Source organism: Alosa pseudoharengus, unplaced genomic scaffold, assembly GCF_046254945.1.
Source record: "Alosa pseudoharengus isolate Yale_2024_CS ecotype anadromous, Long Island Sound unplaced genomic scaffold, YU_APseudo_1.1 YU_APseudo_1.1_scf_16, whole genome shotgun sequence".
NCBI lineage: Eukaryota > Metazoa > Chordata > Actinopteri > Clupeiformes > Clupeidae > Alosa > Alosa pseudoharengus.
The window spans coordinates 12,176,889-12,189,988 of record NW_027468630.1 but is presented as its reverse complement, the minus strand read 5'-3'; the positions used below and the strand labels follow the sequence as shown (position 1 = coordinate 12,189,988).

The following is a 13,100-nucleotide window of genomic DNA, read 5'->3' as shown; positions in this document are numbered from 1 at the left end:
CACCATGTGCAGCACCAGTGAAGGGTCACCATGGGCTCTGGTAGGCAGTGCGGTCAGCCTAGGCTCTTCTGCGTGTCGGCCCAGTGGCCGGGAGACGTGCAGGGCGTCTGCCTGTGAGAGTGACTGGGCCGGGGTGCTGAGGGGAAATGCCTGCGTGCACGGAGCTCCGCCACCGGCCAAGCCTCAAACACACAGCCCCATTCATTCACAAGCAGCCCAGGCCCATCACAAGCAGCCCCTCCTCCTCCTCCCCACACCCCCCCCCCCTTCTCCACTGCCCTGCCCAGTATATCTCAGCGCTCCCGCTGCACAGATAAAAAACCATCACATGAAAACAAACACGTCACCAAGACGTTACGTCACACCAATACATCATGTGTTTGTTCAGAGCTGGGGACGAATGCATATAAATATATAAATACATTACAGCTTGACACATACACACTGCCCTCACCCCGCCTCTCTCCCCAGGTTGCAGTGTGCCTTTGTCTCCAAACAAACACAGCACAAAGCGCTTCCACTTGTCTGTCACAATCGAGCTCATACTCATCCACCAGCGCCACTCCCTCAGAACATTTCCTCTTCCTCAAGTTCGAGACTTCCTCCTCCCAGGGTGTCAGTGTGACTCTGTTTCCTCTTGGCAAACGCCCACCTCACACTGTCCTTTCTTTATCGCAACAGAAACACATCCATTGCCCACTAGTTCTACCTCAGCAGTTACAAACTATTGACCTTTACCATGAACACATGATATATGTCCCTCACTGCAGACAGTGGTTAGAGTGTATGTGGTGAATAAACCCACCATAGACAGCCCATTTGTCTGAGGCAGAGCCCGGCTCTCTGGGCTGGACCGCTGACCAAGGCCGGGCTTCCTCAGACAGCCCCATTCATGTGCGAGTGAAAACGTTAGTCTAAACCCAGACCTGACGGACAGAAAGGCAAACACAAGGCATATTAGCCCAAGCATGCTCTCAATGACATCACCGATGGTGCGGTTGATAACTGGGGATTCTATAAGGGACCCATTGTCCCCGAACCCCCCTCTTTCTCTCTCTCTCTCTCTCTCTTTCTCTCTCTCTCTCTCTCTCTCTCTCTCTCTGCTTTTCTGGTCATCAGCCACAAACAATGATAATGATTATACGTGCTGATCTCAGTTAGTGTCATGAAAGATTAAGGATATAACAAATAAAGCCTTCATTGAAACGACTCAATTCAATGAGCTCAGTTTGATCACACTAATTCACATACACACACAGGACGGAGGAGAGAGAGAGAGCATCTGCATAAAAGCACATGATGAATGGGCTGATCTACTGCTGTTTATCTCGTAGAATACTGTTTTGTGTGCTCATGTTATTTCTCACTCATAGCCCTGTAGCTCTGGAGCCCAGTGGATACCAGATGTGGCTGCAACAGAGTCACACTAAAAATAGAAGGAGAGAGAGAGAAAGAGAGAGAGAGAGAGAGAGAGAGAGAGCGAAAGACCAAGGAGAAAACTAAGAGGAGAAAGAGAGAGAGAAACAGAGAGAAAGAGGGAGAGAGAGAAACAGAGCCCAGAACAATGGGCAGAGGAGGAAGCCTGTGGGAGGTTACCTCACTTCCCTGTTGTGCCCACAGCTACACACACACACACACACACACACACACACACACACACGGACACGGACACGGACACACACACACACACACACACACACACATACACACACACACACACACACACACACACACACACACACACAACACACACACACACACACACACACACACACACCTTCTTCTCAATGAAATCATCGATCCAGCCTTGGGGCTGGGGGGCAGCCTGAGCTCCATAGCAGCAGCGGGCCCAGGGGAGTCTGAGTGCACCAGGCTCAGGCTAGCCAAGCAAGGGCCAACCACACATCCACTCCTCAATACACACACACACATATGCATACAATAACACACAACTGTTTTCTCTTTCTCTCTCTGTGTGTCTCTTACACACACACACACACACACACACACACACACACACACACACACACACACACACACACACACACACACACACACACACACACACACACACACACACACACACACACACAGACACACACAAATAGAGTTATATTTACATTAGTTAAAATGAATGATTCTGTCCCAGCTGTGGCGCAACTGGCTGGGGCACCTGCACCGTACGCCAGCGACCCAGGTTCGATTCCCGCCCCGTGGTCCTTTCCGGATCCCACCCCTGCTCTCTCTCCCATTCACTTCCTGTCACTCTCAACTGTCACTATCATTAAAGGCATAAAAAGACCAAAAAAATATACTTAAAAAAAAAAAAGAATGATTCCACATTATTAATTAACTGAGAATTACTTGATATATTTCAATGTAGAGTATGAAAGAATTACAATAGACTATGTACGTTTGTTTCCGTTAGGAGCCAGGTGTGTTTGAACCTGCCGCTATTGTTAATGTAATTAGTGTCCAGACGGACCAGGTTGGGTGTTGCACTAGGGAATCAGTATGTTACAATAAAGAAGGATTTATGCGTGTGTTAAAACTGTTATTATTGGGCAAACAAGATATTCAGGGCCAGATGTACTATCGCTTTTGAACCCACCTCAGGCGTATTTGTTTCGCAATGTGCATGTAAAAACATGGCGAGGTACAAACAGGCCGCACTTGGGTTAAAACCGCAGACTGCTTGTCGCAAGAGCTGAAAATGGAAAATTGTGCTTTCCCGTGTCATGCATATGCATTCATAGGAGGGTCAGGGGAAAGTGGGAGTTTTGTGTTAAAAGATCGGAAGAGAAGCGTAGAATGCGGCTAATTAGGTATTCCCCTGTATGTACGAATACCTTGGCCTTTCAAATGTCTTACTTTCACTTTCACGTCATCCACTTAAACTTTCCTACTTGCTAGATTTGACTAATCTTCCATAGCCTGCGTGCACAAGTAGTTTGAGTAGTACTACTCTTCAGTATCTTGCTGCTTGTTGACATCTTGTTATGTATTATTTCATGATCGCTAAACGTTTGATTCTTTTTAATGTTGCCATCAGTTAACTTCATTCAACTGCGCTTGTGATCAAAGTATGCCGTTCAGTTATGGCCGTTCGTAAATTGTGGTAGGGGGCAGAGAAAGGCGCTGATTACCCGATGAACTGCAGGTTTGATAAATACCACGCTGTTAACGCTATGTTGGCAAATGTACGTACATCTGGGCCTCAGTGTCAGAGTGAAGATGTAAGAAACAGAAGATGCTGTTAGAACACAGTTAACACTCCACTGGAAAGCCTTTCATGCACGTAGTGATTCAGTGCTTGTGTTGTGTTACTTTATCTGATCTGACTTACATAGCATCCAGTAAGTCACATGACCACGAGCAGACAGACAGCTCAACGTGGCTTTGTGTGGTCTCCATGGAGACTACTGGGGGCATATTCAGAGCAACAACAGGAAAAAAATCTTACAGACAAACAATTCTGTTCCACAAAGTTTGTTGCCCTCCAAATACACAACCGCTCTCAGGAATGCAAACACATATACAAACACACACACACACACACAGAGTCCAGCAGCGGCCCTTTTGTCTGTGGACCACGTCCTCCTTTATGGGCAGCCGTGGCCTACTGGTTAGCACTTCGGATTTGTAACCGGAGGGTTGCCGGCTCGAACCCCGACCAGGCCATGGCTGAAGTGCCCTTGAGCAAGGCACCCAACCCCTCACTGCTCCCAGAACGCCGCTGTTGTTGCAGGCAGCTCACTGCGCCGGGATTAGTGTGTGCTTCACCTCACTGTGTGTGCAGTGTGTTTCACTAATTCACGGATTGGGATAAATGCAGAGAACAAATTTCCCCCACGGGATCAAAAGAGTATATATACTTATACTTACTACACTCTACACTCCTAGCCTGATGTGGGAGCAGCGGCCCTTTACGGTGGGTTTCCACAAACTGAAATTTCGCGTCACTCTAATTGAGGTTGAATGGAGACGAAATTTGCCCTGGCTGGGCGAAATGAGAGCGAATCGCCGAGGCAGGCGAAACAAAGTTGGCGAAAGTTTAACTTTATTTAAATGAGGACCATTTGATAACCAATCAGGTCCGCATGTTTGTGTTTGGAGGCGGGAGTTACAAAAAAGTCTGACCAAGATGGCGGAGACTACCTGAGCTGTAACATGAAAATTGTATGTGATTAAAATGTTTCTACACGAACATTGGCACTTGTATCAACACGAATTACGGGTTACATGCCACAAGAACTTAGTCAGAGAACATACACCACTGAACAGACCCCTATATATGTTAGTTTAAACACTCAAACTTTTTAGCTAGCTAACAGGCTAGTATGTTCGGACATTATTGCATTGTAAACCTAGCTAGACAGCTAGGCTACATGCTGCAACAGGTATGAAATATATTATGTCTTATTGACCTTGTTGTTTCTATGAACATGAATTGTTGTTTATAGGTAACATCAACTTAGTTGAGGCATAAAGACCCCTGGATATCTTCATTAAGTACTTAAACGTTTGAACTAGCTGATTAGCCTAATTAGCTCGCTTGCCACCACTGGCTAGACACTGTAGTCAAAAGGTTAGCGGTTTGGCCGTCACGCCCCTGAGGCGAAATTTAGCTGGCCGAAATTCGTGAGGTATTTCTCTGTGTGGAAACCCACCGTTAGTCTGTGAGCCATGTCCTCCTACCCTGATGTGTGAGCAGCGGCCCTTTTGTCTGTGGGCCACGTCCTCCTAGCACGTCCTCCTAGCCTGATGTGGGAGCGAGCGAGCTCAATGGCTCTGATGTCATGGCCCACTACACTGAGAGGCTTGTTGCCCTGGCGGCACTGGGGTTGGGGGGGGGGGGGGGGGCTTCTTCTTCCACTCGCGAGGAGCCGCTGGCTGGGGGCAGAATAAAGACCCCACTGTGCTCCGACGGCGCACATATAGACAGACCCGTCCATGCAGAGCCGAGAGCGTAAAAAACGACACACCCACAGAAGCACGAGCGGCCCCTGCCATATGTCACATATATGCGCGGAAAACATGCCGGTAATGAATTTAGTCAGCAAAAACCATCTCGCAAATATTTGTGAGGAGAGGAGGGAAGGCTTTAATTATTTCAGCCTGCTTCAGGCAGGGAAATTACCAAACTGTGTGTGTGTGTGTGTGTGTGTGTGTGTGTGTGTGTGTGTGTGTGTGCGGGACCCTGGTGCTCCTATAATAATCAGCTCCTGTGATGCTGGAGACGCCGGCGCTGTTTTAATTATCATGAGATGAGAAAGGAGACGTGTGTTTGATGTGAATAAATAGTGCCGTCTGCAGAAGAGACAGGGGAAGAGGAGGGAGGTGTGAGGGGGGGGGGGGGTTGTCAGTGCTGCTTTGTCTCCGGTGGCATTTAAACGAGGCAGGCGCGGGCGGTTGGTTGGTAGTGACTCAGGGCGATGGGCAGACTGTGGGCAGCAGTGCCACCCTGGCTAGCGCCTCTCACTGGACTTTCCTCTGAGTCCAGACTGGCACGGACGGCCACTGGAGACTCTTCAGCTGCAATTACTGGTGCAGCAGGCCCACACACACACACACACAGGCACAGACAACCAGGCAGACAGACATACACACAGACACAGACACAGACACACACACACACACACACACACACACACACACACACACACACACACACACATAGGCTACATACCTACATGTGCAGAAATAAAAAACTGACAGAGTGAACAGTGTGCTCTGATGTGAAGAGGTGAATGAACATGCTCAGATATTTAAGTTTGATGTGCTTTTGCTGTAATTTATTTTGTTTGATGTGCTTTTACTGTAATTTATTTCTATAACCTTCAGCAGAGGTATATTACCTGCCAATCACAGCGATGCTGACATGTTTTGACAGAAATGATTTTGCCCTGTCCTTGAACTCATCTCATGCCATCTCATTTATAATCAATTATATCACATTACGCTTTTATGCACCTTTGAACATGCCAGGAGCTCAATACAGACATATCTCAGTGAGGAAACGGAGGAAATGGTGCACAGTAAACATCCTGATTTTCATACTGTTTTTAAATCATTGAGATTGCTCATCATTGAGATGCTCTGAGAAAAAAACTATTTAAAAAAAACTATGCAAAAAAAGGAATGATAGAGAAAGAGCAAGAAATGAGATGCAGACACAGAGAGAGAGAGCCGAAAAATGACGATGAGAACCATAAAAAGGTGCAGAGGGAGAGAGAGAGACAAGAACAGAGATACTGAAGGAGAGAAAGAGTTAGAGAGAAGGAGAGAGAGGGAGAGAGAGAGAGAGAGAGAAGGAGAGAGAGGGAGAGAGAAAGAGAGAAGGAGAGAGGGAGAGAGAGAGAGAGGAGAGAGAGAGGAGAGAGGGAGAGAGAGAGAGAAGGAGAGAGAGGGAGAGAGAGAGAGAGAGAAGGAGAGAGAGGGAAAGAGATATCGGAACGTCACATATTACCAACCGTCACGTATGTCCAACCTCTTACGTGTATGTGTCACTTACTGTAATATTAATTTCTATACAAACCAAGACGGCGGATTCCTAAAGAAACGCAAGCACCCACACCATAAGTTTATCTAAATTAGCTATGTACCAAAAATTAAATTTTATCGTGACTCGAAGAGCTGTAAACAGTGTTGTAAGGCTGCGTGTACAAATCCGCTTGAAGCTCCAGTGGAATTTTAAATTGCTGACGAGAATTCTCGGGCTAACCGTTGATGTGCCGTGAGAAAGGTTGGGAATAAGCACCCACCAGCCCAGCACTAAACTCCGAGCGTGGTGAACAAAATCGGATATTTCAGTTAGTAAAAGCCCCGGTAAGAACCAAACTAGATTTTGTTCAAATCTACACACCTATGGCTACTAAAAAATGTAAGGTTCATTTAGCAAATGTTATTTTGAAGTATTAAAAAACATAGTTGTTTTAGAATTTTCAAACAAAATGGTTGGTAATTAGCACGTCTACGATAAAGAGAGAGAGGGAGAGAGATAGAGAGGGAGAGAGAGAGGGGGAGAGAGAGAGAGTGAGAGAGAGAGAGAGGGAGAGAGAGAATAGACAGCGTGTAGCATTGCCTCGATGTGAAGTCATGCTCTGAGCTAATGAACTCGTAAATCAGGTACAGTACAGTGCAGAGGCAGATGCCTGCAGCACTGTCATTTTGGGATGATTAATATGATAATGTGCTACTTTACAAACAGGGCTCCAAGGGCCAAGCCGGGACAACAGAGACATGGGGGAGAGGGGTAAGGAGGGAGTAAACAAGGCAAACAAGAGAGAGAGAGAGAGAGAGAGAGAGAACTTCAACAAAGCGGGGAGGGAGAGATGGAGAAGGGTAGCGTGGGTCACTTTGGGCGATGAGTGGAGAGTGGAGCAGCCTGCCTTTCATGTGGGTCCCCAGCAGGAGGCCCAAACCCTGCAACATGCCATAGATTTATTGATCCTTCATACTACCTCCCACCCGACTTTAAAAATGAAAGAATGAACACACATACACATACACACACACACACACACACACACACACACACACACACACACACACACACACACACACACACACACACATGCAGAGACACACATTTGCACATGCACACACACACACACACGCATACACACTGGATGTATAGAATTACTATTTATTGCTTTCTCAAGATGAAAGATGGTGATTCTTTGACCTCTGTCAAAGAGTGCTGTCAACGCATAGCACCGCCTTGGAGAAAGAACATCCAGTTCTCTGTGTTAAACCTCCAGGAGAAGTAGACCGCCTCCAGTCTATAACAAACTATTGACACTAAGAAGATAACCCAGGCACTGCACTTCTTCCCTGTGGCCTTTTCTACTGAACTCAATATATAGTGCCTATCAGGCTTGTGCAAAATTCCAGAATTGAATTGAAACTGGCTCTTAAATTCCAATTAAATTCTTGAATTTCACTTGCATTTCAATTGAGGTAGCAAACAGGAAGCAGAATTGCCATTCGAATTGTGCACAACCCTGGTGCCTATCAGGAATTAGGGGTGAGTATTGCCTGCAACCTCACCATACAATACACACCACGATACAGAGGCCAAGATACTTTACATTTCGCAACACATGCTCATATGAATAATGGTCATGTCCAAAACAGAATCCCCCCTAACAGCTGTTCTTTATAATTCTATATAACAGCAAAGACAAAGTCTGATGTATCCCACAACTTAAAAACAAATTCAGGCACACTGAGATCTTAAAAGTGAAATTCAATAATTCCATTTGAAATCTGACAGCACCGTAATTTCCCAACTATTAGCCGCGGCTTATACATTGATTTTGCAAAATTTCTTCAGCTATGAGGTTAATACATGGGGGCAGTTAATATGGTATTACTGTATGGTTCTATTTCTTTTAACTTGCATAAAACAGTGTCCTGCTGCTTATACACAATGTGGCTAATACACAGAAAATTACTGTAATTAACTTCATGCTACTTTTAGTTTATTTGATGCCATATCAATACAGCAGCATCTGTTTCCATACATTTCTACACAGAAGTACATCACAATATATCGCAATATCAGTGTCTATATCTGGAAGACCTAATGCAGCCACTGCAATCAGTGCCCTCCCAATTAACTCTGTATGTGAAAAATACTGTTTTTTTTATGAAGCATTATATTATACTATTACTATTTGGCCAACATAGTCTAAATAAATAAGGCAAGTGTGTTCACCGAGCCACAACCAGAGAGATAGAGACTAAGTGCCCACTGGATGAGCACATCTATCTACAGTACACCCACAGACTGCATGCAGTGAGGGCAGGGGGATTAAGGGGAATTCTCTCCCTCTCCTTCTCGCTCTCCTTCTCTCTCTCATTCTCTCTCTCCCTAAACACAGGTTAATTCTGCAGTGCTCCCACTCTAGTGTCTGGTTGTCACAATGCTCTCTCAGAACCTCAACCAACATATCGGACACATCTAACCCCCCAGCCCTACTGCACAGAGTGATTTATTTTAAAAACTTACAGGACTCAGGTCACAAGGTTGCTTATGTCCTGAGGGTTTATAATGCCTGGTCACATTTTGCACTACAGCATGTTACGAGCAGTGACTGACAGGAACACACAATGGGCTCAAATGTGTATTCAAATGAATGACCAATATAGTTAATAGAGAATAGAGCATTCAGAATACACAAGCTCTGGGTAAGAATAGACAGAAGCATATTGGAGAACCAAGACACAGGTCTAGTATATCGACAGCAATCATCGACTTTTCTCTTACACAGAGTGTGGAAACCCCTTATTACAGAGTCATAAATGGGGTTTTTCCTGACTTAATCACCTTGCTAGCCGGCCCAAGGACACACTCAAACAGGCAGACTGGGGACATGATTATGGGAGATCTATGGGGAGGGTGGGCTGGGTTCAAAAGGGGACCTGACTCCATCAGTCTGGATGTGAACCCCCATCGCTATACACACGGCCCCCTGGGGATCACACCGACATCATTCTCTGAGGCCTGATTTTGACAAGATGAGTCAACAACACACACACACACACACACACACACACACACACACACACACAGACACACACACAGACACACACACACACACACACACACACACACACACACTGACACACACACACACACACACACACAAAAACACACACACACACACACACACACACACACACACACACACACACACACACACACACCCACGTTGAAGCATGGTGAGGCAGTTCAGCTCAGGCTGGCTGAGGCGAGCCTGGACAAACCAGGCCCCTGTGGAACAGACCTCCACATATCCCCTGTCACTCATCCTAAACTTAGACCCGTGGCCTTCCTCAGCAGCATTCTATTCCTACTCACCGCGTCAATAATATATGAACCTGGCCTCGGCCTTGGACCCAACCTGGGCTTTTTATTTTTTGTCTTACAATGCTCACCAAGCACACACACACATTTGCATTTCAGTGCTGTCACTGTCATCAGTCCTACCGAGCTTGTTGAGAGGTTGGAATAGCTTTCAGGATTGAGCCTCCAGGCTTCTGTGGGGCGTAAGACATTCTGTTCTGCAGGGACGACACAACGGCAGGACTGAGGCGCTTCCTGATTTGTTTTGATGTGAAGTGACAAGTCAAGCTAATGGCGGCCATATTGGACATAATGAGATAAGATGAAATGACAAGAACAGGCATTGTTCAGAATTTGAGACGATCTAATACTGTATATAAGCAGATTCACACACACACACACACACACACACACACACAAACACACACACACGCACGCACACGCACACGCAAACGCAAACGCAAACGCAAACGCAAACGCAAACGCACATACACACACACACACACACACACACACACACACACGCGCACATGCACACACACACACATCACACACACGCGCACACGCACACACACACACTGGGGGTGACAACATCCCCACAGGGGTGCTGTTGCCAGGCGGACTAGCAGAGACCCCTTGTGCTCAATCTGCCTGCAAAAGTGATTACATAAAACCATTACCACAGACACAGTGCACAGTGTAATCCCCCCCCCCCCCTCTTGCTCTGGCTCTCAGTCACACACACACTCACTCAGTAATTCTGAGCAAACAGCTACATAATACATCTACCACTGTGCAGGCCAAGGAGTACTTTGCTCCTTTAGAAGGAACACACAAGCACCCATGCACAAACACGTTACTCTCTCTCTCTCTCTCTCTCTCTCTCTCTCTCTCTCTCTCTCTCTCATACCCTCTCTCTCTCTCCCTGTCTCTCTCACTCACACACACACACACACACACACACACACACACACACACAGTGTACACAAACACCCCCAAAAGTCTGCTCCACTAAATAAATAAACAGCAAAACAAAAGGGCCAGAATGTGACTTGTGTATTTAGTATTCAGGCCTCTCGGACATTCCACCACAGGCTTACATCACTGACCGGGAAACACAACAAACACACACACACATACACATAAACACACATACACACACACACACACATACACACACACACACACACACACACACACACACACATAAACACACACACACACACACACACACATACTGACTCAGAGGCTCCCCTCCACCCTGACACACTCGCTTTTCTCTGCGCTTTGAACGTATGTGTGCAAACAACAAGTGAGCCATCATCAGAGTGACACAACCACAACATTAGCTCATCATAGCATAGCATGGGACATTGCCATTAGCTCATCATAGCATGGGACATTGCCATTTCTTTTTACTTTTGCCCTTGATTAGACATCTGGTTAGGACTTGATTTGACAGAACTAGAATTGTATATGGATTAGACATCTGAGCTGAGGACTGTGTATTCACAAAGTGTCCTAATTACATGAAGACCTCTTAATGATGGCTAATGGTGCTCCTATGTTGTCATGACTGAGGATTCTACCGCTACTTTAAACAGATTTGTGAAAATAATGCTGCCTAGTTTTTCCCCCCTAATTCCGTCAGCAAAACAGCACCTGTTGCCTTTGTCAGCCCCTGACATCATTCACAGCAGAGGTTTTGCATCGGAGAACAACCTGATGTACGCCACTGCCCCCTGCTGGCCATATCTATAATCAAGTGCAGTATGTGAGAGGGAAAAGTTAGCCATTGCTCTAGACATGCCAGTGACCAGATCTTTTATCTATTTACTCCTTGGGTAAAAGACAGTAGTAATACCCACGTAAATTAAATCAAGTGAAAGGCCTTTTTCCCTTTGTAACTTAATAATTTAACCAAATATTATCTAGTGAGACAACACTGCAGCTATTTCTGGGGGAATGTTGGTGACATTTTCATTAATGTTCTTTACTTTACCCTTCATAAGTGATAAACGTGTGGGTCTTACCTGTGAGTAGGGACACCTGGCTTAATGTTCTTTACTCTACCCTTCCCTACCCTTACTCTTCCCTTAAGTGAAGCATTGAACAGTTCAATGGCCCTGGGGACAAATGACTTCCTCAGTCTGTCTGTTGAGGAAGTCATTTGTCCCCAGGGCTATTGAACTGTTCAATGCTTCACTTAAGGGAAGAGGAGAGATAGACTTCTCTGCATAGTCTGTCTGCCTTATCACCCCCTCCGTGTTTGGATACTGTCTGTCCACTAGCCACTTTTGACCACTGTCTTTCTGCCTCACTGTTTGCATATTAGCACATTAGCACATATGCATAACCCCTCCCTCCATGCCACAGCCGAACTGTGGCGACACTTATACCTTTTCTTAAAATAGTTATATATATATATATATATATATATATATATATATATATATATATATAGATATAGATATAGACTTTATTCTTGCACTGTTGCACTGTTGGACTTACTCATTTGCACTATCACCATGACCACTATCACCATGACCACTATCACTACTCACTCATACAGAGCACCTTACCTTACCTTACTATGCACAGAGAATCACAGGCTCAGTCCCTGCCTCTTGATTGATTAATCACCACTATGTGGATACTGTTTTTAGAATTGATTTAGATTAAGTGTTAGTTAGTATAATTTGTATTTTAGTATATTTAGTATATTCTTTATCTTCTACTGTCCTTATTGCTTAGTTGTGTTTTTATATTATATACTTTTAATTACTTTTTCTGCTGTTAGTGAATGTGTGTGTGTTGTCTATATGCTACTGAGACCTTGAATTTCCCCTGGGGATCAATAAAGTATCTATCTATCTATCTATCTATCTATCTATCTATCTATCTATCTATCTATCTACCCTTCATAAGTGATAAAAGTGTGGGTCTTACCTGTGAGTAGGGACACCTGGCTGAATGTCTCTTCCAGTTTGGATAGCAGGATGTGCACAAAGCTGTCTTTGGAGAGCAGGCTGGCGTCTTTGGTGCTCTGGTCATAAACCACCACCTCCTGTTTCCTGCACAAGTTCACCTACAAAGACACACACACACACACACACACACACACACACACACACACACACACAGAGTAGCTTTAGTTGGTGAGATTAGTGTTTCATGAGTACACATTTGTAGACTAGATGTACCGCATAGCGGTACAAAATATGACAGCCGCTCAGTCCTGTACATC

The 13,100-nt window shown here is 45.4% G+C and overlaps 1 protein-coding gene across 1 annotated transcript in view; it reads right to left on the bottom strand.

The window, feature by feature from the left end:
• LOC143125517 (dual specificity protein phosphatase 8-like) overlaps positions 1–13,100 on the bottom strand; it is a 53,004-nt gene that overhangs the window by 29,213 nt on the left and 10,691 nt on the right. Inside the window, exon 3 of the mRNA XM_076287060.1 lies at positions 12,803–12,941. Within this exon, the coding sequence (XP_076143175.1) occupies positions 12,803–12,941 (139 nt within the window). The remainder of the gene's footprint in view (positions 1–12,802; positions 12,942–13,100) is intronic.